Source organism: Gymnoscopelus braueri, assembly GCF_963280865.1.
Source record: "Gymnoscopelus braueri genome assembly, chromosome: 22".
NCBI classification, from domain to species: domain Eukaryota; kingdom Metazoa; phylum Chordata; class Actinopteri; order Myctophiformes; family Myctophidae; genus Gymnoscopelus; species Gymnoscopelus braueri.
Window position 1 is genome coordinate 34,318,083 of NC_137624.1, and position 26,398 is coordinate 34,344,480.

Genomic DNA, 26,398 nt, shown 5'->3' on the forward strand with positions numbered 1-26,398 from the left:
TAAAAAAATTATCGATAGTTGCAACCAAACGAACACACAAACAGAGAAACATTCCTGTGTGTGTGTGTCTGTGTATGCGTGCCTGCGTGCGTGTGTGTGCGTGCGTGTGTGTGCGCTATACCTCTCTCTGTCCTGGGCACAGTTATTACCCACAGGCGTCGTGCTGTTCTGCGTTTCATAGAGTCCACTTTGTCTCCGGTGGGCATCACTCTTAGATGGCATCCTGCCTTCCACCTCTGCTAACCAGCCCTGAAACACAAACACAAACATGCATCTAAACAACAAACATTGTGGATCTTGGCAGTCTGACTGAGCCAGTCACAACTGTTTAGAATCTTAACAGTTATGACTGGCTAATCCACTTTGAAATTGCACTATGAATAAAGTGTGAGGTCACCAAAAACAGTCCCCCATAAAATGGGGTTGTGGGAGAGCCCCTGGTTTAGATGCAATCAACATGCATGCATAACATGTTTCCAGAGATGAAGAATAAGCAAATGGTTCAGCTGTGTGATCTTTTAGGAGATATATGTCACCCTCAACTTGTCTTGCTGACAGAGCCCGTTGCTCTCGCACGAATACCCACAGTCCAGATGGTCCAATATCACAGATTACAGACTGAGTATTATGCTATATTCTGATTCTATTTTATAGTGAGTTACGAGGTGTCTAATGTTAATGAAGTAAGTAAGTAGACTTGGTCATATGACCCATATAGGTCAGGAGCCTCCTGTTTCTGTAGCCCCCAATCCAACCTTTACTGAGAAGAATCTATTTTCTAATGCAATGTATTAAAAGTTAAAGTTGTGATGAATATAAATACTCAAGTAAAGTATAGATCCCCCCCATAAACTACTTAACCTGTTAAGACCCGGGGAGACTGTGTTTTGGGGGCGAGCGTTTCTGGTATTCCTTCTACATCCTAACAGTATTGTCTTTTTTAAACTTATGTTGCTATATATCAGTGGTTCTCACACTTTTTCATGTCAAAGACCTCCCAAAATGTATTTGGCCGGGGACCCCCCAGAAGCAAATATTTGAGTTACAAATGTTCGCTTTAAAACATTTGATATTCAAAGATTTGCAAAAAAAATTACGACTTCTAAAATCTAAATATGCGTTACTATAGTGCTTTGTTATACGCACTATAACAAAGTACTTGTACTTCATTACATCACACCGCCACCGCCTCTTTCCCTGCACAGAGGGTTTGCCATAAAGCCCCAGCTGGCCCCAGAACACACATGCGTTCCCGCGGCAGTAGTGCGTGTTCTCCTAATAAGGAAGGGCGGCTAGATGCCTCGGAACTATCCCTGCAGTACAGCAGGAGACGGGCTGTTTTGAAGTCCTCATTATTTACTGTCTTAGATAAGCCAAACAAGATTCCTCTGCCAACACTAACACATCCAGAAGAAAATGAGAGCAGATGCAGGGCACGTGCACGTGCACTCACTTCAAATTTCTGAACTTCAAACTGGAGCTTCTCCACGTTCTGTCCGACCTCCGCTAGCCGAGGGTCCACGCTGGCGGGGTCTCCCATCTGTGGGTTCTTCTCGTACACGTCTTTCATCTTGGCCAGGGCGTCCCTAGAAGAGAAAAGTACAGGGATTCAAGCAAAACAAATTATAATAATAATATCAAGGCAGAACATTTTTGTCCCAATCTGCGATTTGTGAAACATTGTGAAAGGAGCCTCCCAAACAAGCGCTCTGTTTCCTAAACAATATGAAGAATAATTATTTGTTATTATCGTACTAAAACCGTGATCTAAGATTTCACTATGGATAGCGGCCTCTGTCAGACTTTCTCCATAAAGTAGGTGGCCAGTGACTTTGACCAGTTTCACTTTCAAAACCTTTGCATCATGCATGTCACACAAACAGAATACAATGCGATGCGTTTTGTTGATATAACACGTTTGTTCATATAGAGTCCTATCCACAAATCCACCATTTAACTTCCACAATCCACATTATCAAAACCATTGGTGTTGTGTGCTGGATTTGAACCAACATCATCTCGGGTCACGCGCTCCATGCAGGAGGTGTGGAAGGAAAATGGTCAAAGTCACTGGCCACCTACTGTAGGTTGTCATGTGATGAGTGTGGTACTGGTAGCTACCTGGCATCCGTCTCCTTATGGATGTCTTTGTTCAGGTCGTCTATCTTGCTCTGCAGCTTCTTCCTCCTCTGCTCTGGAGGCAGGTGACTGAAGTCCTCAGGTCCAGAACCCTGAGAGGAGAGGAAGAAAAGAAAGAAGGAAAGAAAGAAAGAAAGAAGGAAGGAAGGAAGGAGAACAGTTGGAGCAGAATCAGTTTCAGTGCTTCTCCTTTCATTATATTGCCTTCACGAGTTTACGTTTAAACTGTGATATCCTATCCTAACGTACAGTATCAGGTAACGGCGAATAAATGTATTTCTACTTGTCTTGTAGTCGTGTAATTTAGAGTTATCTCCCTCCACTTTAACCACTTCAACTCTATATACTTACTGACTGCACCGAGTCCACCAGGGCTCTGTACCAGGCCCCCTTCCTATTTTTGCTCCATGAAATATCATTGCAGAAAATAGCAGCATCTACCAGCTCACAACGCCTTTCGTTGATATTTCCGCATAATGATTTACGCCCCCGGCATAGGGACGCTAGGGTTGAAGTAGTTAAACTCTGCAGATCAATATTGAATGCATAAAGGATAACCATCATTTGGTATTCTATGTTTTGTGTGTGTGCATATCTCAGTGTACACTGAAGGACACGCAAACACACACTTATTGAGGCTTGTCTGTGTTTATGTTGAGAGATTGCTAACCTATTGAGCCCCAAGCCTCCCTGGACCAGTATACTGTCAGTAAATGTAGACAAACTATTGCATACATCCTGTTATGCAGTATTCCAATAATATGTCCTGGTTTAATGGATACAGAATGAAGCTGTCCAACCGTTTGCTAATAGGAGGACTGCGCCTGCTTAAAAAATGAAGCTTGTCTGAGTGTGAGTGGTCTTGGCACGCCTAGTGTGGGCCTATTATATTTCCTGACGAGAAACCGTCCATCTTAAGATGATGAGTCATACTGCTCAGATCTCTCTCCAAACCTTTGTTGAGATATCAAGACTCTCTGTACCATGTGGTTTACAATTTAGGAGTTTACTTTTGAAGTACAGTATGTTAGCGAGTCAGACAGTGGTTGGGATTTAATTTTTTGACTGAAAACCCCAAAAGGTAATAATGGAATTAAACCGTTAAATGTTTTTCTTGTGACTGGCTGCACTAATAGTATTAGTGAAGAAAATGTTACATGAGTTTAACACTCAACGCTCTGAAACATGTAGTGCTTGGACTGGATAGGTTTTTTTTTTATACAGTGAAATCAAACGATCTACTGTACTGTATAGGTCAGTGGTTTTCAAACTGTGGTATAGCCTCTCTAACCTGTGTTATCAATCTCATCACTCACACATCAATGTTATTATTTGGATTTACTAATGCCAAAAAAAGAAAAAGAAAAAGAAAAGTCATACTTTCACAACTTTTCCAAAATAGCGAAAATACCCAATCATGCTCCTAACGCATTATGACGAATCGTGAGTAAGTGGCTAAAGTATTTGTTATGTTGTCTATGTCGGGTGGAAACCTCATAATGTCCAAAACTGTTACAGTGCTTTTCAGGATTCAAATTCAAAAATGGCAAAAATAGCAGATCGACAAGCTCAAAATGTGGCGCAAAGTGACGAAGTTTTGTCGAGCTTGTGGATCTAATATTTTTTTGGGAGAGGGCTTTTTTATGCCTTTATTGATAGGATAGTAGTTTGACAGGATTTGGGGAGAAAGATGGGGAGTGGCACGCAGCAAAGGCCGCGATGCGCCGTCACGCTACTTTGTAGCCTAAGTGTAGGACGGTGCCCGGACCACTACGCCAGCGATCCGGGACGATCTGCTACTTTTGATGCTTTCGTGTGACGCTGTAGTGTGATCAAGTAGGCCATTCATTTACAAAACAAATAAAACACAAGTTAAAATATGGAGATAAGATAAGGGTTTCAACCCGACAGCAACGATGTAATAAATTGTCTCAAGGCACACCACCAGTGTGCCTCATCGACCCACAGTTTGGGAACCACAGCTTTAGATTCTATAGACTTCAGAGGTCAGGGGGTCACAGCAGGCTACTGTAACATAAGCCAGGTCAAGTACAGGTAACCATGGTGACCCCGTTACCCCGTTTACCCGTGTCCCAGCAGCATGCATCACTTCATGCAACATGACCAACATATAGCTCATCACTCATCATGCGGTGACACATGCTCACTTACTGTAGCAATGCCACAATGCTATATGATAACGATAAATAAATGGGTGACACCATATCAGACACTGATTATTATACGTCATAATCAAATGACATAATTAACATCATCAGACTGATCACTAATGAGTTAAAAACCCATTCATTCCGGGAACGCATCATGTGTCATTTCTTTGGCTATTCAAAAATAGCATTTCTTTGGCTATTCAAAAATAGCAGATATACAAGCTCATAGCGAGATTGCAGATCTGATATTTTTTTAAGAATCGTGAAAATGTGTGCAAATCTTTGAATATAATATATTTTTTTTAAAGCAAACATTTTTAACTCATATCTTTGCTTCTGGGGGGTCCCTGGAACAAGCCATTTTGAGATGGGGGTCCGCAGCCAAATACATATCTAAAAACACGTATGTTGTTATATCAGTGGTGCTCCAACTTTTCCATGTCAAGGACCCCCAAGATGTATTTGGCCACGGACCCCCATCTCAAAATATGTTGTTCCAGGGACCCCCCAGAAGCACAGATCAGAGTTAAAAATGTATATATATTCAAAGATTTGCACAATTTTTCCACGATAAAAAAAAATAGCAGATCTACAAGCTCATAGCGCGGCACTAGGTGCCACGTTATGAGCTTGTAGATCTGCTATTTTTGAATAGCCAAATAAATCTTAAAATGACACAGATGCGTTCCCAGTCTTAATGGATTGAAGGAGAACTTCACCCGTTTTCAACCTTATCTTCATATATTTGGTCCTCTCTAATGCTCATTATAAGATGGTACCATTTCTGTCTACTCGCTCTGCGGTGGGCTGTGGGCAGTTCAGAAACCTGCCTACCAGTGACATCATCGTTGGGGATTCCAAGCGAATACAAACTACAGCGTCTTCCTGGAAAGTTACTGTGTGTAGCATGCTGAAAAAGAAGCCATTGTACTGTACAAAAGTTTGAAATCTTGTTTGAAACGACAAGATTTCACCCTCAACAAAAACATGCAGTAATCCTGGTCTCTATACTGCCTCCCCCTTGATAGCCGGGGCGCCTGATGGAGGGGAAAGGAACTGGTTGGAATAACGTGTTCCTTCCCCGCGCTACGTCCTACCGGGGAAACTCCCCCCTGTCAGGTGATAAGAAGGCTAGTTGGCTCTCATGCATTGAAGGAGGCATGAGCTCGGCTCTGGGCTCCCTAGGCTGGCAGGGGGAGTGTAGTGCCCAGGATTACATAGACAATTGGCGCTGGGAGAAAAAGGGTTGCAAAATCGTGGGATAAAAAAATGAAAGAAAAAAAAAAGAAATGACAAGATTTCAACGTGCCTACTGATGATGTCACTGTAGGCAGGTTTCTGAACTGTCCACATCCCCCCACTGAGACACAGATTGAGTAGACGGAAATGATCTCATAATGAGCATTAGCGAGGAAGGCTGAAAATGGGTGAAGTGGTCCTTTAACTAAAACTACTGGCAAGTATGGTCAACTTATTCTTTTCATTATAGCTAATTTGGTAATGAACGAAAAATATGAATTGATTGTTTTATATAATATAATATCAGGATCAGGTCTAGATACGACTAGTCTACTGTGGAATAAATTAGCCTATTAGTAATTTTCATTGTCTATCTGTGCCTTGCAGGCTTGTCATTGACAGGTTAGTCTGATTTCATTTTTTATATTCATTAGTGTCACTGAAAGAAACACTACAGATAGGTATTAAAACCTCATCGTCTACAGATTTCAGCATGCACTCACTTGAAGAACATTAGTGATCACCGAATACAAACGATCGGCACATTTGTCCTTGATTTAGACAATCAAAACAACACACACACACACACACACACACAGATAATGAAAAGAAGAAGAAGTACTGCAACTACGAGACAGCGGGAAGAGACAGACAGATATAACATAGAATAACTCTGATCACCTCAATGAGATTCCGGACGTGGGAATTGAGTGTGATCTGCATTAGAGACCACACAGACACAGTTGGGGGAGAGACAACAAGACAAAACCACAACACAAACACAAACATACAGACGCACAAAAATAAAAAATAACACAAATGAAAACAACAACAACAACAACAACATGGGTCTGAAATCCATCCAATAAATTAATAACATGATTGAAAAAAAAGAAACAGGGCAAAAATAAAAGAGCTGCACAAAAACGTTATGAACCATGTGTTAACTGGGGAGGACGTGACATGCATGCGAACGTCATGCCGCTTCAATCGTGCGGTTATACGGTCATGCTTACCAGCTTGAGAGAAAGCTTCATGTGTGGGGGGGACAGAGGAGAGAAATGGCATGGGGCAGGAAGGAGAGAGAGAAAGAGACAACACACACAGTCATCATCAGAGTATAAGGAAAGCATAACTTGGTCATTTTGCGGCACACACATAAATAGTAGACAGTCAGACATACATGGGATTCATTATTATCAACTAATTCAACTATTTCCGTTTGCCAAACTTCACCATTTGACGAAAAGAGGACGGACTATTATGTGAGACGTAGAGAACAGAGAAGGGTGTCAACTTAATGATACAGTTTCATTAAGATTAGTGCCCGACCAATGGCAGATGTTTGGTATTTTGCCAGATAAACCAAACCACTTTTTGAATGATGATAATATTGTATTCATCCACTTGAATAATAATTTTAAAAAAAACGTTTTAAACCAGGTTGAAAGTAATTGCAAATCCGGACACAAACCGGTGCATAATTGCAGATAACAATGTCATCAAAAAAGTAAAATAATGGCTGATATACCGGTATCAATCGGTCTCTAATTAACATTCAATTTAATCAATAGCAAACAATAAATCCCCCACTCTTTTCTCATTTGGTGAAGTTTACCATTTCAGCTACGATGGGTGAACGAATGAGAAATGGGAAACGCCAAGTTGGCCAAAAGTCCAACTGGCTAGACTAGTGCTCAAGCATTAAAGTCAGAGTAAGAGAAAACAGATGACAGACAGGTGGATGAAGGAGAGAGGGACAGTATGGTGACAATGTGACAGGGATGGAGGTACCCCATTGACTTCTCCCTGATCCTCTCTGTGTTGTTGTCGTGGCAGGCAGAAGACACTAGAGGGCACTATAAGTACAGTATGTTTCACAGTGGGCAAGATAGCTTCTCATGTTGACATGCAGGAGGAATACAACATGTAGTCTAGGAAGAGAAGCTGCTCTGCGGTTCAAAACTGTGACTTACCTCGACAGAATTGTCACCCATACTGTATAAAGAGCTGTGCCGTGTCAACGTTCCTTGATGTGCTTTCTCAATTGAAAACCAAAAACTTGCAAAGAAGCAATGACCGGTCATTAAATAAAAGGAAATTATGGAAAATTAGACTTGCAACCAAATAAATTGTTACTGAGTTTGATTTTATTATTTCAATGACACATGATCTGTTAGGATGTCATGTTTTTTCTTTGAAACACAAAAAAAACAGAGCAGGAGTTAGGAGGACCATTCACTGCAGAAGCAGATGATGTTAGAGATCCGTTTAGAGTTTTACAGGCTACCGCACTCAGGAGCTCTATTCACTTTAGTCTACTAATCGATTCATCCATCTGAAATGGTAAACTATTAGGCCTTCCCATGGCCCCTTCCTTCCAACCCCGCTCTATAACCCTCCTTCAAACTCTAAAATGTTCTCAGCGTTTCCCTGAAGGGTAATTAAGACGTTCTTAATGCTTATATACATCAATGCTCCGTCTTATGACGGTGTCACGTGCCGAAAATAGCAGGCCTAAAAGAGCTCACAACGCGCTGCATCCGCAATGCATTGTGAGCTGCTATTTCCAGTGGTGGAAAGTATTTTTCTTTACTGGAGTATTTCCAGTTTTCAGTACTCCTACTTCTACTCCACTACATCTCAGAGGCAAATATTGTTTTTTTACTCCACTACAATTATTTGAAAACTTAAGTTACTAGTTACTTTTCAGATATAAATCATTATATTATAAAACATACATTGACCACTTTAGCCTTATTTAAGACATAGGCTATTTAAAAATAGCCGATCTACAAGCTCACAACGCGTCGCGATGCGACACGTTGTGAGCTTGTAGATCTGCTATTTTCAAACATTCTAGTACTTTTACTTTTGGTTCTTTAAGTATATTTTGATGCCAATGCTTTTGTACTTTTACTCAGGTAACATTTTGAACACAGGGTATTTTTATATTGTGGTATTGCTACTTTTACTTAAGTAAAATATCTGAGTACTTCTTCCACCAACGGCTATTTCCACCATGCGACACTGTCATGCCACAAAGCCTGAATCAAGCTTACAGTGAAATGGTTTCATCTCATCAAGAATCAAGAAAGACGCGGTCTCACTTTCAGTTACGTCAGACTCTCTACTGGGAACTCACACAGCAATTATCTTCTAAATGAGCCCACGTCTCAGCGCAATACCCACTTCAGTTCAATTTAGACAGAACATACCTCCACCCCCCTGCATGATGGCATTCATCTTTGGGACTCTGTAAATCTTGTATGATCCCCCAGACAGACAGAGATATACAGCTATAGACAGATCACAGGACTATGGGGACACCAGCGCACACAAAAAAAGCCCTGGAGGGGTGAATTCTGTATTGAGAGCTAAACCAAACATCCAAAGTATTACAAGCGCCCCTCCCCGATGTTATAACCGCCTGCCAGTCAGTCAGTCGGAGGACAGGGGGACCGCAGAGTAGATCCACATGCTGCTACAGGCACAGTAAAAATCCTATATATTCTTACGCTGAATTCACACCAGCAGCGGTATTTTTGCTCACGTCATGAGGGTCAAACTGGGGGTCTGGTCTGTGGAGAAGGGCAACCGGCACTTTACCGACACAGCAGCAGGAGGTAGAGCCAGCACAAAAAGCAGAGCAGCAAAGTTGAGGAACGTTCAATGAGATAGACAGAAACAGACTGCTGGATGATGGAAGTACCGAATGACGATGACAAAGTTTTAAACTATGTGAAATTAATTAACCATTCCAATCCGCGAACGCATCTTCGAAATCCTAACAGTTTTCTGAGAACCGTATGTTGCTATAATAATATCAGTGGTTCTCAAGCTTTTTCATGGCAAGGACCACCCAAAATTATATGTATTTGGTCGCAGACCACCATCTCAGATCCGCCCCCCCCCAGAAGCCCCCAGAAGATTTTAGTTACAAATGTTCGCTTGAAATATATATATATTCAAAGATTTGCACACATCTTCATGTTTTTTCTAAAATAGCAGATCTACAAGCTCATAGCGCTCATGCTGCACTATGAGCTTGTAGATCTGCTATTTTTGAATAGCCAAAGTATAAAATAATGACTCTAGCTAAAATCTAAAGGCATAGATGCGTTCCCGCATTGAATGGGTTTACAAACAAGCTGTCATACATAGACGAGCACGGAGTGCCTGTATACGTCTTTTCCCTGCCTGTGTGCTCGGCTGCTGCTGCTGCCGGGCAGCCCATCCAGCTGTGCTGCGCTTGAGCTGCTTGGTGCAGCAGAGCTCTCGCTGGATCAGAGCTCGCTCATTTACGAGGCTGCCTCTTGCTGCTTTATGCACATGTTTGCACCCTTCCCTGGCACTGGCTCCTTTATTATTTATTTTAGGATTAAATAGGAGATTGGCTGATGCTGTGCTTTTATCCACCATGCACTTATTACATATTTAACACTGATCAATCACTTCTTTTAGGCATTTTATAACACTGAGACTTTTTTCATCTCTGATTTATTTTGTGTATCTCTTTGCTTTATTTTTTTTTGTAGGCTGCAGATGTTGGGGGGAGTGGGGGGGGGGGGGTTATTCTGAGAATAATTTCCAGCTCTTTCTTGCTTTTGTGAATTGGGGATGTTGAATATAAAGATGACCTTGACCCGTCACTCATTCCTCAATAAAAAAAAAGAGTGCGAAAGTGTGAAAACGCTGACAGCTGACTGACTGCTGGTGTGAATGAAGTGTCAGAGTTAAATGGATTTTTTCGCGTGCGGTCCCCATCAGGTCCCCAGGGGTGCTTGTGACACTTTGTGAATTGACCCCCCTGTAAAGCAGCTCAGCAATAGAAATGTCGCCAGGCAGCGGGTATCCGGACGAAAACACGAAGGGAGGGCGACAAGCCGGAGCTGACATGTGGTGATGGGCTGATGATGTCATCTTCTCCTCTGATCATTTGACTAGTTTTTGCATGTGTCACGGCCATGTGATCCACGCGGAGCCAGTCACAGACACTAGCCTCCTTTGTGGGAAGAGAATATAAAAAGATCTCAGTGATTCCCCGGCTAGAAAGCATTGGGGATATAGAGACACAAAGCGTGTCAAAAGATAAATTGTTTTTCAGTCTCTCTCTGTATTATTATCATTAATGAGTCTACTGTCTGTGCTGGACATGGCCTTAACCAATCACACAGGCTCTTCATCTTAGCTCAGTCAGTCAGACGCGCCCGCACACACACACACACACACAGACAGACACACACATATGCTAGAGGTGCAACAGTTAATCAAACTAAATGAAAATGTGAAATTATATTAAGTATAAAATAGTGCTTAAATGATTAATACCGGTAATATATATATTTTGTTATAGACAATTAGATTTTTTTTCGTGTTTCGATTTGTTGAAATATAAAACATAAGCGCTTCAAGATTATTCGATTAATTGAAAAAGCAATTGATAGAATAGTCTAAAACAAAATAATCGATAGTTGCAGCGCTAACAGATGCACACACATGCACGCACGCACACACACACACCCGCACATACGCATACATGAACGGACACATCCATCCATCATTACACACACACACTTACAACATATTGCCTGGCCTCGAAAGCATACGTAGGTCGCCCAAGAGTCCTCTTCATAAGCTCTTTGTGATAAATGAGTGAGCGAGGAGACTGCTGCTGCAGTGGTCATCAGAGAGAACACATACACACACACACACACACACACACACACACACACACACACACACACACACACACACACACACACACACACACACACACACACACACACACACACACACACACACACACACACACACACACACACACACACACACACACACACACACACACACAGCTCCATCACTCTTCACTATAGCAGTGGTTCTCAACCCCCACCCTGACAAGCACTTGGAATTGTAGGAGTTGAGGCATTACATTTAGTTTGACTCGGTTCCACAGATAATTATTGTGAAAATAGCAGATCTACAAGCTCTCGCGTTCCAAGGCGTTGTGAGCTTGTAGATTGGCTATTTCTTACATCATTTGACAATTTGGCCAATGTTTGACCAGTTTTTATAGTATACTTTGTTGACTACAGTTTTGATGCAGTAATTATTTTTTTTAGGTATTAAAAGGGTCTTAAAAGTCCTGAAATTGTCACTTCACTGTCATCTGGGGACCCCCCCAAAATCATGTGGGGACCCCCCTGGGGATCCTGACCCACAGGTTGAGAACCACTGGCTTAGAACAAAACCAACTGCAGTGATGTCTTAAATGCTTCTATTGGGACACCTTTGTACATCCCTATTACGCTCGCTCTCTCTCTCTCTCTCTCTCTCTCTCTCTCTCTCTACACAGGCACGGATGCATGAGCTCACACGATTGTGCATGCACGCACGCGCACGCACGCGCACGCACGCACGCACGCACGCACGCGCACACGCACACGCACACACACACACACACACACACACACACACACACAGAACTGAACTACATTGGCACAGATCCCCTGGTCCCTAATAAGGTAGCCTACACTGTAGAAATACTGTAGGAAGGAACTAATAATATTATTTTTTTTCACAGGGATCTCCAAGATGTAATCAATTAAGCATAAAGAATGAAAGGGTTAATTAAGTCTTTACTAATACAAATCCTCCATCCCACAATAACCAATAATGTGATCTGCTCTACTGAAATCAGTAGAATGTCAGAAAAAGAAAAGCACATTTTGAGTTAACGGCACTGAAGATATACTGTATATGAGCCCCATGCCCCTCATTGTCTGTCAGCAAGCTGTAGAAATAACACATGTATGACCTCAAATTAGTAACTGCAGATTGGACCAATTACAGCAGGATGTTCACATTGAACAAACTGTCCTTCCTCATAACGGTCTTCAAGCTACAAACAAGTTTTGCTGACAAGTTATGGGAATGGTCTTTAACCACATTGAACCCTACAACATCCCAATTCTGGGCATGTCATAATAGGCAAACATTCGGCAAATAGCTGATCTACAAACTCACAAGTGAGCACATTATATAGGGTTTAAGTGGTTTAGCTACAAATTCCTGTTTTCAAGATGCAAAGTCTTGAGGGAAAAAAAACTAAAGCATTGCATGTGTGAGGGCTGTTGACAACTAGCTCGTAATGATCTCTAAATCATTATCCTCTACCATGCCACCCGACATTTAGAATTGGATGACAAAATGTACAAATGACGACAGGATGATGCAATCTCAAACAAGGCATAAATTCATGACATAAAATCATTTTTTTTCACCAAATTATTTTCTATGACAATCGACCGATTTTCGTGGAGCAGGTGACATAAAACGTTTATGTGTAGAAGTGCTTCTATGAGTATCATCAAAATATGGACAGAGGAATATAGGCCTGTTTGTCAGAGTGTGTTAAAACCCTCTTGCTCTTCAGCTGTTGAACGCTATAAAGTATACCCTAGAAAGGCCCTAATGACATTTTACTTCATAAGAGCATCTAGGTTTACTGTTACTTTTGTTTGTCTATGTACTGTATGAAGCAGATTTATTCCATTAAGAAAACAACAAAAAACACCACAGAACAATAACTAACTCAAAACATTTATATACATGAAACATATATAGATAGGTAATTGTATGGAATATGAAAAGAAGTGCAAAGGAATTTAAATTATCTATCTTATTCTGTAACTGTCAGAACGATCTAATAGTTAAAAACCTTTCTTTGCCTGAGTGATAAATGACGAGGCAATAGTTGGGCTGCAATAGGTCTACGCTAGACAAACATATCCTCTTTTTTCTTTTGCCCAAATTCTCCTATCTCTTCCTCTAAAGACATTTGACTTATGCTCTCTTTTTTTCTTTTCTTCTCTCTCTTGCTGCAAAACAGGAACCCTAATCAGCATTTTTGCAGAGTAGGGCTCAAAGGTATTTTATTGAGATTTTATGGTGTTTGTAATGCGTTTTTCCCTGGTTACATAAATACACTTGAAACTTCATTTTGTCCTTCAGTAAAGTTTTACAGTAAGTTCAAAAGTATTTTTTTAAGCAACCAGTCAAAAAACAATGAGTCTAATTTAGCACTGCACACGTTTTATCTCTCTTTTCGAGAGCTGTTTCAGCACTTCCTCTTACAGAAACGTGCCCTTCCTGCTAGATTTGTTCAACTTTACAAAAAAAAAAATCACACTTCCTCTTTCTGGTCGACCTTCAATCATTTCCTGCACAATGTGCCCACACACTCTGCTCCTCAGCCGTATTGTTTATTTTGCTTGTTCAGACGTATATTAATGTTTTTACTATGAGTAAATGCTGCCTTTGAAAAAGCTCAAGTGTAAACAAACTATATTTGTTGGGTTCCGGAAGGAAGACGTGAATAGCCGGCCGCCCATTCCATCCTGAGGTCAGACTGAGCTGGACCTGGGCTGTATTGTGACCCGCATGCGGTGACCTGCCACAACCTCGCCATATTCCATTAACAACATGGAATGATTTTTAGAATAGAAACCAGTGAAAAAACACTGATGCCGGTTCAGATGCTGCCTTTCCATAATGTAGTATCAGCCAAAAGTCTTTCGTTCCAAAACAGATCCTTTATTAGCTAAAGAGGTTCACAAAGTCTGACTCTGGCAAATGTTGTACTTTTGTGCTTTCATACTGTCACACTGGAATGTTTTGAACCGTGCCTTCTGGCGACCGCAGTTCATCAGTCATGTTTGACCTGGCATGACGATCAACTTTTGACGTGATAGGGTCACACTCACAGTAGCCTCGGAAACCCATGCCTTTTTACACTCACAGTGACCTGGCAGCAGACATATGGGGGGGCTTATTGTAATGGTAAAAAGTGCGGTCTACATACGTTTTGGGTGAAGCTACCCTTCAAAAGCCTCTAAATTATTCTGTACGCTGTCTCACTCCATCCGGAGCGATCCAGTCTGCACAGAATCCTTCTGAAAACAGAAACCATCCGTCCTGATAGTACACAATAAAAATCCTCAGTGTTAATTCAACTCTCCGAGTTACAGACCTGAAAGGGTCCCTTTGGTTGCAATTGCATGCTCTCGGATTTACCAATGGATAAATTAACACAGAGTTTTTTTTTTTTTACTGTGTACAGTACACTACCAGTAACGTACGCATTATGTGTTCTAATGTGTCATGTTCTAAATTCTGTTAGTGCCATGTGAAATAATTATAATTCTGCCTCCGAGAGAGACGGCTGAGAAGCTCTCTGAGAGCGATCAAAATCTCCACACCACCACTATAAGACCGTTGGGGTAACGATCACGACCTCCACGCCAGTGCTAAGACCGTTGGGGTACCTCGATGTCTTCTGTGAAAGAGGGGGTAGAGTGGGTGGATAGACAATCCTGTGCCACTGTCGTTATGAGGACAGCGTTAACATGAAGGATGAGAGGACAGAGAGGAGAGTGGCGTTGCTGAGACAGACACGGACCATGAAGTTACAGAACTATGTCTTTATGGAAGAATGCTTTAGAAGCAGGTTGGCAGAACACTGTATGGGTGAGGGCTGGAGGCTGATGTTATTGTTATCATTATTATTTTCTTTTTGATGTTAACTGAAGAAAGCATCTTTGTCCTGGACTTCGTCCCTTAATATTCAGAGTATTAACTTCATATTTCTATTCTATATAGCCAGTGGTAGAATGTAACTAAATACATTTACTCAAGTAGGCTACTGTTCATAATCAAGAACAATTCTAAGGTAGGTAACATTACTTTATTTGACACTTTATACTTCTACTCCACTACATCTCAGCTACTTATACTCACAAAATAAAAACGGAATACTTGTTGCGCCATTGTGTATTGCAAATTGCAACATGTAGAATAGGACCGAGGTTTGTCCCAACATGAACACTAATGTATAGTGTATTTGTGGTCACATTGCGTGTACAGTATGTAACAGTGTTCAGTTATTACTGAATGTGAACCACAAGGAGGGTGTGAATCACCGCCCATAACGCATCTTCATGACAACATTACAGAGCTTTTTCTAGCCAATTGACAAAGTGTAAATGTGAGTATTAGGTTGTGTTTGAGACGTGCTACATTTCTTTGAATGACACAGAGCTGTTAAGACGCTGGACGTGGATGGGACCCACAGGACACAAACAGACTGTGACAGACGTGTGACTTTCAACTTCTAAAGGGGTGCCAGGGTGGCCAATTGGAAAGGAGAGGAAAATGAGGAACATAAAAAACTAAAAATATATAAATTAATTTCAATAAAAATTCTATCTGTCATCAACTAGTGACGGGAGCGGTCCCTATTGAGTCGTACTGAAGACGTACTATTTCTAAAATAAATCAAATATTTAGGGTGTTTTTTTTAATTTTATTTTAGTTATATAAGGCAAGTATAATGTATTATAGGCACAATTGGCTTAACCCATTGATACCTGGAACGCATCTGTGTCACTTTAGATGTCTTTGGCTATTCAAAAATAGCAGATCTACAAGCTCATAGCGCGGCACCGAGTGCCGCGCTATGAGCTTGTAGATCTGCTATTTTTGAAAAATCGAGGAAAAATAAATGTGGGTTTTTCTTTCAATTTTTTTTTAGGATTTAGAAGACCTTTCTAGAATCTTCTCAGGTCTTAAAGGGTTAATAGCCAGGGATCCTTTTAAATCCATTTCGCAATAGGGTGTGGGGGGCACAGTCAGAGGTTATGGCTATTGGGGGGAGGGGTCCTTGGCATGATGGAGAAGTTTTGGGAACCCCTACTGACCTATCCCATACAGCGGTGCAAGTAGGAAGAAGCTCTGACAGGAAGAGGAGAGGAGAGGACAGGCGGGAGGAGGGAGGGAGACGCAACCATGCAAACAAACAAACAACGAGCCACAACAAAAACACAACACAACACAACTTACCCCGCGCCTCAGGCTCCGGAGGCAATGCATTTTGGGTTTGGACGTCATGAAGTCGTTGAGCCGGTGCGAGAGGGGCTCCTTGTGCTGCTTGGGAGACGGGAGGGGGTCGGTGGGAACAGCAGAGGGTGAGGGCGGGGTCTGGGCCGGTGGGGGGGCAGGGGGGGGCTGGTGGGGGGACGTTAACAGGGACATAAGCTACCGGTAAGAAAAAGGAGCCGTTGTTGACGAAAGAGAAGAGAGAGAGAGAGAGAGAGAGAGGGGGGGGGGGGAGAGAGAGGGGAGGAAAATTTGTTTTTGGGGGGTGGGGGTTGGTTGGGGGGAAGGGGGGAGGCGAGAATCGAACAAAAAACAAGACGAAGAAAGAAGAAGAAGAAGGAGGAGGAGGAGGAGGAGGGGAACACAAAACGAAATAAATAAGCCGCCAACAAAATGTTAAAATTAACACAGAACGGAACACAAAAAAGGACAAAACCGGAGGACACGTTGAAATCCAGTGTTTGAGTCAGTTATGCAATTCTGTCAAACATAAAACAAATATGTAAAAAAACGTAATCAAAACAACAACAACTGTCAACAGAAGAAAACAGGAGAAGGAGTAAGTAGTATAGGAAGCTGTTACAGGGAATTAAAGCACAAGCAGCTGCAACGAAGCAGAGGATCGCATTAAGCACATGCATGCAACCATCCATTCTAGGAATTCTAGTGTTTTTTTTCTCTTCCACCTCTTCATCACATGCAAAGCTCTTGGACTAGAAAATCACCAACATCCCCAGGGATGTTCCAGCAGCTGAAAGTTAGGTCATCATCACACAAACCTAATTGCCTTTTTGCTTTCTGTAAAAAATAAAAAATAAAAGCCTGGACTGCCCAGTTAATAAGCTAGTGGTTTGGTGCTGTGATTAGTAGTTCTAATAGGCCTCCTGGTGAGCATGCAACGGGCGATATTAAAGGGATTCAGAAACCCCTTCCTTTGAATCAAAGAAGTGCACACGACTGTCAACGAAGAGACCGGTGGCTCCAACAAACACTATTTTCTATTCACTAAAAGGAGTTTATGTCTGTGCTTGGGGACTTAATAAGGCAATGAGATAATTTAGATAATTTCGTGGGAAAAGATAATCTAATTTTAAAGTGACCCTGAAGACATAGTCGACCATCGGGTGTGTGGGTGTGTGAGTGCGTGTGTGTGTGTGTGTGTGTGTGTGTGTGTGTGTGTGTGTGCGTGTGTGTGTGTGTGTGTGTGTGTGTGTTTATTTTTAGTAGGCATATTACCTAACCCTAACCCTGTATTAATCATGTCTGTGCTCCTAAACACTCCCATGCAATATGTAACTCATCCAAAGTTACTAAAGCAGTGGTACCTGTTGTAGAGTAGAAAAATGCCTCTACTAAAATGAACCACCCTTACATTTTGGGATTGCAAAAACAAACATACAAAAATAATCACACACAATTACTTCTTTCTTTGATTTGCCATTGTTAATTCCTTCATTCACTCTCTCACGCACGCAAACACTCACACACCCTCTCCATCTAAATCAGTCAGTAAAATAAACTAACTTCTCGATTATTCGATTAATCGAAAACGTAATCGATACAGTATAATGGCTGAGAAGATAAAAGATGGTTTCAGCCCTATACACCCTTCCACCACAAAACCATTAACCATGTGACCGATTAGAGGCCGGCTGTGAGCAGTCAGTCAGACAATGGAACAAGGTGACGCAGACTGTTATATTCTACATCTACAAAGAGCACGTTAATGTCTGTCAGTTGAGTCCATCCACAGTGAGAGAGAGAGAGAGAGAGAGAGGGGTAGAGGTGCATTAGTGTGTTAACATTACAGATGGGGAGGGCTCCACACACCACCAGTGAGGGGGTAATGCCAGTGAATGACCAGCAGGGGGGAAACAGAAAGGGGTGGCAAATAATAGCTACAGTACAAACAAACCTCCATCGTATGGCGGTGTCACGCGCCGAAAATAGCAGATCGACGCAAACGAGCGGTGAGCTTGTAGAACGGCTATTTTTGACTCGCGACACCATCGTACGATGAAATTATAAGGCTTAACATTGAGCCAGCAACTAATTTCTTAAACTTAACAGAACAGAATAAAACTAATATGTTTTCTATGCCAAAAAATAAAGACAAACAAATAAATAAAACCACGTCATTATCAACAATGTAACAGTTACCAAGAATCTAGAACATTTGAAGGACATTTAGAATGTAGCCACTACACTGTATTATTGCCTCATACAAAAATGTCCCCAGAGTACTACAGTAGCCTACAATGCAACTCTAGCACAAGCCGACCTTCAAAAAACGGGGACATAAGATGAAGTATTATACTCTAAAGCAGGGGTCTTCAACAGGGGGTCCGGGGGCCCTAGGGGGTCCTCGGAATTACTACAGGGGGGGTCGCCAAAGCTTTGTGTGGTGGTGGGGAACATTGGGCCGAAAATAGCCGATCTACAAGCTCACAACGCCTCGCGCTGCGAGGCGTTGTGAGCTTGTAGATCGGCTATTTTCGGTGAGTCGTAGAGTGAAAAAGAGCAGACCAAGTACAGAGCCAACAGTCAAGTTGACTACGGTAAATATTGAGGGTTTAAAAGGTTAACTAACTGAAAATACATAAGCATGAAATCCAACTATCTAATCTGCCACACAATTTTATACAATATGTAGTGGGGGGGTGCTTCATCTCTCTCTCAGCTAAGGGGTCCTTGGCCTGAAAAACGTTGAAGACCCCTGCTCTAAAGTTTATGGAGACGTCTTCTTCGGTGTAGTACTACTAACTGTCCAGCAGGTCGTTTTGGCGAATGGAGGAGCGTTCGTTCGTTCAGTGTGCGTGTGCATGTCCTACCTTGTTCTTGTTTTTAATGAAAGGCCACAGTTTGCCTTTGCTCTTGCCCCCGGGCCTAGAGCTCTCCTTCACGCTCTCCATCCCCAGGCTGGTCACGGACGCCGTTCTCTTCATGGCCTGGCCGTAGTCCTCGAAGTCTATGTCCCCCGGGGGCTCGAACCCCGACTTGTAGGACTCTACCACCTGCTTTGAGTCCTAAAAACGGAGGAGAGAGAGAGTGAGAGAGGGGGCAGAACAATCAGTGTTGGAAAGTAACTAAGTACATGTACTCAGGTATTGTACAATTTTTAGTTTTTTTTTTACTTTACTGGAGTATTTCCAGTTTTCAATACTTTACTCCTTACTTCTACAGCATATTGTACTTTTTACTCCACTACAATTATTTGAAAGCTTTAGTTACTAGTTACTTTGTAAAACATATATTAACCACCTCAGACCTATACTGTATACACTTTGGCTATAATAGCCGATCTACAAGCTCACAACGTGTCGCTTTGTGAGCTATGAGTGTGAGTATACTTTTAGTACTTAAGTATATTTTGATGCCAACAATTTTGTACTGCTTCCACCACAGAGAACAATCAATGACAATCTCATATTTTGCATATTGTTGCTTGCTGTTGGCGGAGACCTTGCATGTCCAAAAACTGGTCAGTGGTCACTTTTCAGGAAATGGAAAAAATAACCTGTGTTCCAATGGAGCCAATGTAGTTATTATTTAATCACAAGCCCTTGTTAATACTTTCTTTTCATTGGTTAAATATTTATCAAATCCACAGACATACTTAATAACTTTCAACCCGGCCTCCCTATTTTGGCCTTGTTATTATTATAGCATAGAAAATTCTAAAACCTTTTCAAAATATTGCAAAGATGGCTAACACTGTGCTATGGTATGAGTAAGTATAACATAGGGATTAGGGACAATAGGGACGACAAAAGCGTAAAAACATGAAATATGGAGTTACAAGTTTTCTTCCCAACAGCAATGATTTAATGACGTGTTTGATGTAAAAACAAACATAAACCATATCCACATTCTAGTTATGTAAATAAAGAATCATACAATGTAAAAACAGTGAGTCACCATGTAGCTGAGGTTAATCAGGGGTTGTGTGAACATACAACTTCCAGATAATGTGTGACTTGTTGGTGACTTAATTGTTTATACTGAGGTCCTTTCCGTTTATCATTCCGTTGACCTGGAAAGTTTTCTATTTTGTTTTTTTTCTCTCCAGACAGTGGGGAGAAAGGCTGTCCAGTGGTGGAAAGTAACTAAGTACATGTACTCAAGCACTGTGCTTAAGTAAAATGTTTAGGTACTTTTACTTTAATGGAGTATTTCCAATTTTCAATACTTTTACTTCTACTCAACTACAGTACATCTCAGAGGCAAATATTGTACTTCTTACTTACTTACTTAAATACTCAAATATTGTACTTCTGCTCCACTAAAAATTATTTTAAAATGTTAGTTACTAGTTACTTTGTAGATTTCGATTATCATTACAAAACATGCATTAACCACTTTAGCCTTATACATGATTCTAGCCGATCTACAAGCTCACAACGAGCTTGTAGATCTGCTATTTTCAAACGATTTGCATACATGTTGAACTTGTGAAGTGGGGCATTCTGCATAATGAGTACTTTTACTTTTGTTACTTTAAGTATATTTTGATACCAATAATTGTTTTACTTTTCCTCAAGTTAAATACCAGACTTTTACTTGTAACTGAGTATTTCTAGATTGGTGGTATTGATACTTTTACTTAAGTAAAAGATGTCAGTATTTTTTTACCACTGAGTCTGTCTTCACTCACTCTGTCGACCAGAGAAAGGAAAAAGGAGACCTAGATCTGTCTAACAGAGAGTTATGATGAACACAACTTAGGTCAAAAACAACAGGTAGTTGTGTGTCAAGAGGAAGGAAAAAGCACATTCGTCAGTGTGCAATGTGCATCTCCCTGTCTGAACTGATAAGGGCAAAATGGTCGGGTAAAAAGGGTCTGAAAGGGTCAAACGCCTATTGTAGGCTATGAACCAAAGAGAACAGTTGGAGAAAGAGATGCTATAGGGCAGTGGTTCTCAACCTGTGGGCTCAACCTCTGGGACCCCCACATATTTTTTTGGGGGGTCCCCCAGATGACAGTAAAGCGACAATTTAAGGACTTTTAAAAGGGGAATACCACTCATTTTCAATATTGAACTATGTCTTTAATACACCTTAGAGCTGTTGTGTGGAAATACGAAAAAAGTCCCCACCCCCCCCTTCTATGTTGCCTAGAACTGGATAATTGATTGAGATCATGTGATCAGTGACATACGCAGGGTGTACTTTTGGCTCCGCCCCCTCATGAGTGGTATTCCCCTTTAAGACCTTTTTAATTCCTAAAATAAAGAAGGAAAAAATTAAATAAAATAACATAAATGAAATGAAAAGTAATCAACAAACTATACTAAAAACTGGTCAAACATTGGCCAAATTGTCAAATAATATATAAGACAGAGCAGGCAAACATTTTGAAAATAGCTGATCTACAAGCAGGCGTTGTGTCGGCTATTTTCACAATATTTATCTGTGGAACCGAGTCAAACTAAATGTAATGCCTCAGCTCAAATATTATTATTTTAGGGGGGTCCGCGGCCTGAAAAGGTTGAGAACCACTGTGCTATAGGGACAAGCAATCTGTTCTGCCCCTGCCGTTGTTTACTTCAACAGCTACTATGTGTACTGTACTATAGTCACAGGTCTTAGTCATCTCCTTGGAGCTAGTCCATGCTCACAGCTAGATACACAAGCACACATGCATGCATGCGCGCGCACACACACACACACACACACACACACACACACACACACACATAGTACACACGCACACATTCTCAGGGGGGGGACAGATTTCTTTTGGCAGGGAAAGCAGACAGACAACATGATACATCTCCATCTACTGTACTACACTGTCTCGCAAGTTCAGATTGGCCTTTCTAGTACTCAAAAGGCATATACTGTAGCACAAACATTGATCAACAAATTACAAAAAGGAATGTGCTTCAATGTAATACAAGCAGCTCTGTGGATTCTAATCTGGTGCATATACAGTACAGTAGCTCTGCATTTGTCAGGTTTCCGGAACAATAGTTAGTTAACCATCAACCCTGCCGTCTCTATTCTGGGCATGTCATAATAGGCCAACATTCTGCTCACAATGCATTGCGTTGAGAGCTCATAGATTGGCTAAATTCAGCGACGAGATTTTTGGTGTTTAGAGGGAAAGAATTAGTGGACCAAGTACAGTACCCTGGGGAACTCCGGTCAACAAAGTATGAGTTTAAGTGGTTAATTGTAACAAACCAGTAGTCCATTCTAACCTTCCTCTACTGCCATTGTTTCTCAAAGTGGGGTCCAGGGACCCCCAGGGGGTCCCCAGCAAAAATAGTTAATACAACATCACAATCATTTTAACCACTTTATCCATTTCTACGTTGGCTATCCAAAAATAGCAGATCTACAAGCTCACAGCGCGTCACTTCGTGCCGCGCTGCGAGCTTGTTCATCTGCTATTTTTGGGTCCCTGGCACAACATATTTTCATATTGGGGGTTTGCGGCCAAATACATAATCATTTTAGTGGTCCTTGACATGAAAACGTTTGAGAACTGCTCTATTGCCATGTGTGACATTGAGTTTTATTATGCTTTTGCGTAAACGCATGTTTTCCCTGCCAATAAAGCTCCTGAGTGAGTGAGTGAGTGAGTTGCTGTGCAAGTGACTGAGTCTATGAATATTTACTATTAGAAGTGAGAAACGACATCTAAAATAGCAACCCTGATGGTGTCATGCTTAATTCATACGCCGCAAATAGCCGAGCTACAAGCTGACAATGTACTGCATCGTGACGCGTTATATGAGCTTGTATATCGGCTATTTTTGGCACACGACACCGGCATGCAACAAAGTATGCATCAGGCTTGATGTTAAAGTTCATACTTACATTCTTGGCCTCAATGGATTCAGCAGCTATCGTCATCCCGTCTAGACATTTCCCTACGATGGGGATCACTTGACGGTCCACCTCCGCAAACGACTTCATACACACTCCTATCCTCTCGATTCTCTTCTCCTCCATCTCCTGCAGTTTCTGTACACAGCAGGAAAAACAAAACGTTAAAGTTTTGTATACATGTCAACTGCTGTGCATTGACTCAAAGAGTGACAGTCTTTTGTATTTTGAAATTAACCTGGGCAGATAGGCTATTTCTCAATAGAAATTGTAAGGATTCCTTTCCTTTCATTCCAGATTAGGGTGTTGGGTGAGGTCTGGTGGTGTAAATGTTATTGGGATGTTGTGACGGGAGCACTGTTTTGCGCATTACACTGTAATTTTTCTGCAAGGTTCAGCTGACGTTTTTTTTTTTTCTGTTGTCTTGTCTTGTCTATGTTCTTGTTGTTGATTTTCTGTATTGTTGTATTTTTAATTTTTTACTTGTATCTTATTTCTTGTAAGTCTCGCAAGATTTGTCCTTTGTGTTTTCATTTGGGGGGAAAAACAAAATTATAAGACTATGTAACTCTTCTTTGGGCTATACATGGGGCAATGCAATGACATGTTTTTTTTGTATATGTATGCTAGAAATGCCTCTGTCAAAAACCAATAAACAAACGTTTAAAAAAAAATTGTAAGGATTCCTCCTTGTGTTGTTTCATTCTCAAGATGTGAAAGAAGGCTATTTTATTTTATTTTATTTTATTATCTATTTTATAAACCATTTCACACCGGGTTACATCTGGCTACATTTGAGCAAAAGACAATTGGGCTGTTGGGCTGTAAATACAATAGCAATGCATGTGAAAACACATAAGACAGAGGCAATTTTTTTTAAAATAGCTGATCTACAAGCAGCGTTGCGTGTGCTTGTACTGTAGATCGGCTGTTTTCACAATATTTATCTGTGGAACCGAGTCAAACTAAATGTAATGCCTCAACTCAAATATGATTATTCTGGGAAAGAATGCTATTTGATTTGATTTGATTTGATTTGATTTGATTTGATTTGATTTGATTTGATTTGATTTGATTTGATTTGATTCTATTTGATTTTATTTTATTCTAGAGACCTTTTCACACCATTTTAGATCTGGCTACATTGCCATTCGAGCAAAAGACAATTGGGCTGTTGGGCTGTAAAATACAACAGCAATGCAGTGCATACCATGCATGTGAAAACACATTCGGCTACACTGCCAACAAAAGACTATTGATATTTCTCTGTTGTGTAACTCAATGCATTTGTATGTGACTTTGTTATGGTCCAAACAGGTACAGTTACTACAGTATGACAGCAGACGCAGTCGGCCCTAAAGGCATTTTTCATATTTTCAAACATGGCCCCGCCTTTGAAAAAGGTTTGGACCACGCCCCTGGTCCACATACCTGGAATATGTCTGGGATTACTGTGTAGTAATGTTGGTTCTGCTCCTGGTTGAACTTCTGGAGGGAGGAGGAGTATTCATTCTTACTGTCGGTGGCCATCTGGTGCCTTGTCTGAGCTTGCTGCCGTGCCTGAGGACACAAACATGAAAACATGAAAACATGCACATCATCGTCATCATCATCACATACTGTAAAAAAAACTCCTCGCAAAAGCCTCACTGTCCCCTGGAAACCCTGCACGATGAAACCCTGAGTGTTGCAGGGGTCTTCAACATTTTTCAGGCCAAGGACCCCCTAGCTGAGAGAGAGATGAAGCAGGGACCCCCCACTACATATATTGTATACAATTGTGTTGCAGATTAAACTTTTTCATAGATATCAAAGATAGCTTCATAGAGTTGTTTGACAGCAAATCTCATCAGTGTTGGATTCATGTTAATGTGTATTTTCAGGCATTTAACCACTTAAATCGTCAGTACTTTTTTCCCCTCTACACCAAACTTATTTTCCAAAAATAGCAGATCTACAAGCTCACAACGCCTCGCAGCGCAAGGCGTTGTGGGGCTTGTAGATCTGCTATTTTTGGCTAAAGTTCTCTTCAGAATAGGGATGCTAGGGTTCAAGTGGTTAATGTAAAAAAAAACATATCACACAAATATTTGGTGGCCCTCCTGTAGTAACTCCGAAGACCCCCTAGGGGTCACGGACTCCCCAGTTGAAGACCCCTGAATTAAAGGGACTGTAGGTCATATTTTTGGTTAAAATAAGTGTTAAGCTCTATATTCTGTTAGTAATCTTAGCTATAGAGTGTTTATTCAGTAACAGGGGGTCTGTCCATCTTCTCAGCTCTTCAGAAAATACCTTTTCAGGTCAGGATACCAATGTCCTTCAATCAGGAGAGAGAACTCATGCAGTAAACAAGATAAACCCACAGTGTAAGTGATGAAACAAATACAGTACATGAGCAGCCAATGAGCAGGAACCTTTGAACACAAGCTGATAAATGATCTCTGTGGGGTCTATCTCCTGATTGGACGAAATCCGTAACCCACCTGAAAAATGCACCAAGGATTAAAGAGCTGGAGTGACAGGGAGACAGACCCTTGTTACTGAACAAGCACTCAATGATTACTATGAGAGCTTTAACTTTTTATTCATACACGTTTTGTTTTTAAAAATACCACTAACTCTGAGAGTGTACAAAATATAACCAAATGGAGCCGCAAGAGTTACATATACTGTAGATAAATGTCCCCTGGAAATGTCCCCTAATAAGCCATATAGACAGATTTACAGGCACATGGGCAGGCCCGCCCACACATTCCCCTCGCTGATTAGTGGAGACTCTCATTCATGCATGCACATGCGCAGGACACAGATACCACATTTGCACACATATAGCACACAAAACGACAGGTGTGCTGTGACTCAACGCAATGCTGCAGCAGTAGCCACCGGAAATGTACTGTATGTGAACACAGTTAAATCCAAGGAAAACCTTTAAAAATATATCCTATGTCATTGTCTTCTGTGTGTTTCTCTGTTGACGTCATTGGGCGTACATTCCGTACGCTCATTTCACTGAGAAATTCACAGAGGACATACTGCCGTAGGTATTGATCCCCTCAACAGATCGGATTTAGGTG

General features: G+C 41.3%; 1 protein-coding gene across 10 annotated transcripts in view; it reads right to left on the reverse strand.

The window, feature by feature from the left end:
* fnbp1b (formin binding protein 1b) overlaps positions 1-26,398 on the reverse strand; it is a 223,146-nt gene that overhangs the window by 124,262 nt on the left and 72,486 nt on the right. For 5 of the 10 annotated variants that reach the window (XR_013932535.1, XM_080419738.1, XM_080419741.1 and 2 more), the window contains exons 7-14: positions 24,753-24,881; positions 23,313-23,459; positions 19,319-19,513; positions 16,452-16,646; positions 6,231-6,266; positions 2,122-2,231; positions 1,454-1,586; positions 122-249 (exon numbers count right to left, since the gene is read on the reverse strand). Coding sequence is in view for 9 of the 10 variants with exons in the window: in XM_080419738.1 (XP_080275864.1) it covers positions 122-249; positions 1,454-1,586; positions 2,122-2,231; positions 6,231-6,266; positions 16,452-16,646; positions 19,319-19,513; positions 23,313-23,459; positions 24,753-24,881 (1,073 nt within the window). In the remaining variant the exon portion in view is untranslated. Of the gene's footprint in view, positions 1-121; positions 250-1,453; positions 1,587-2,121; positions 2,232-6,230; positions 6,267-6,565; positions 6,581-16,451; positions 16,647-19,318; positions 19,514-23,312; positions 23,460-24,752; positions 24,882-26,398 lie in introns of all 10 variants that reach the window. The other 5 variants (XM_080419740.1, XM_080419742.1, XM_080419743.1 and 2 more) reach the window with 5 other exon arrangements.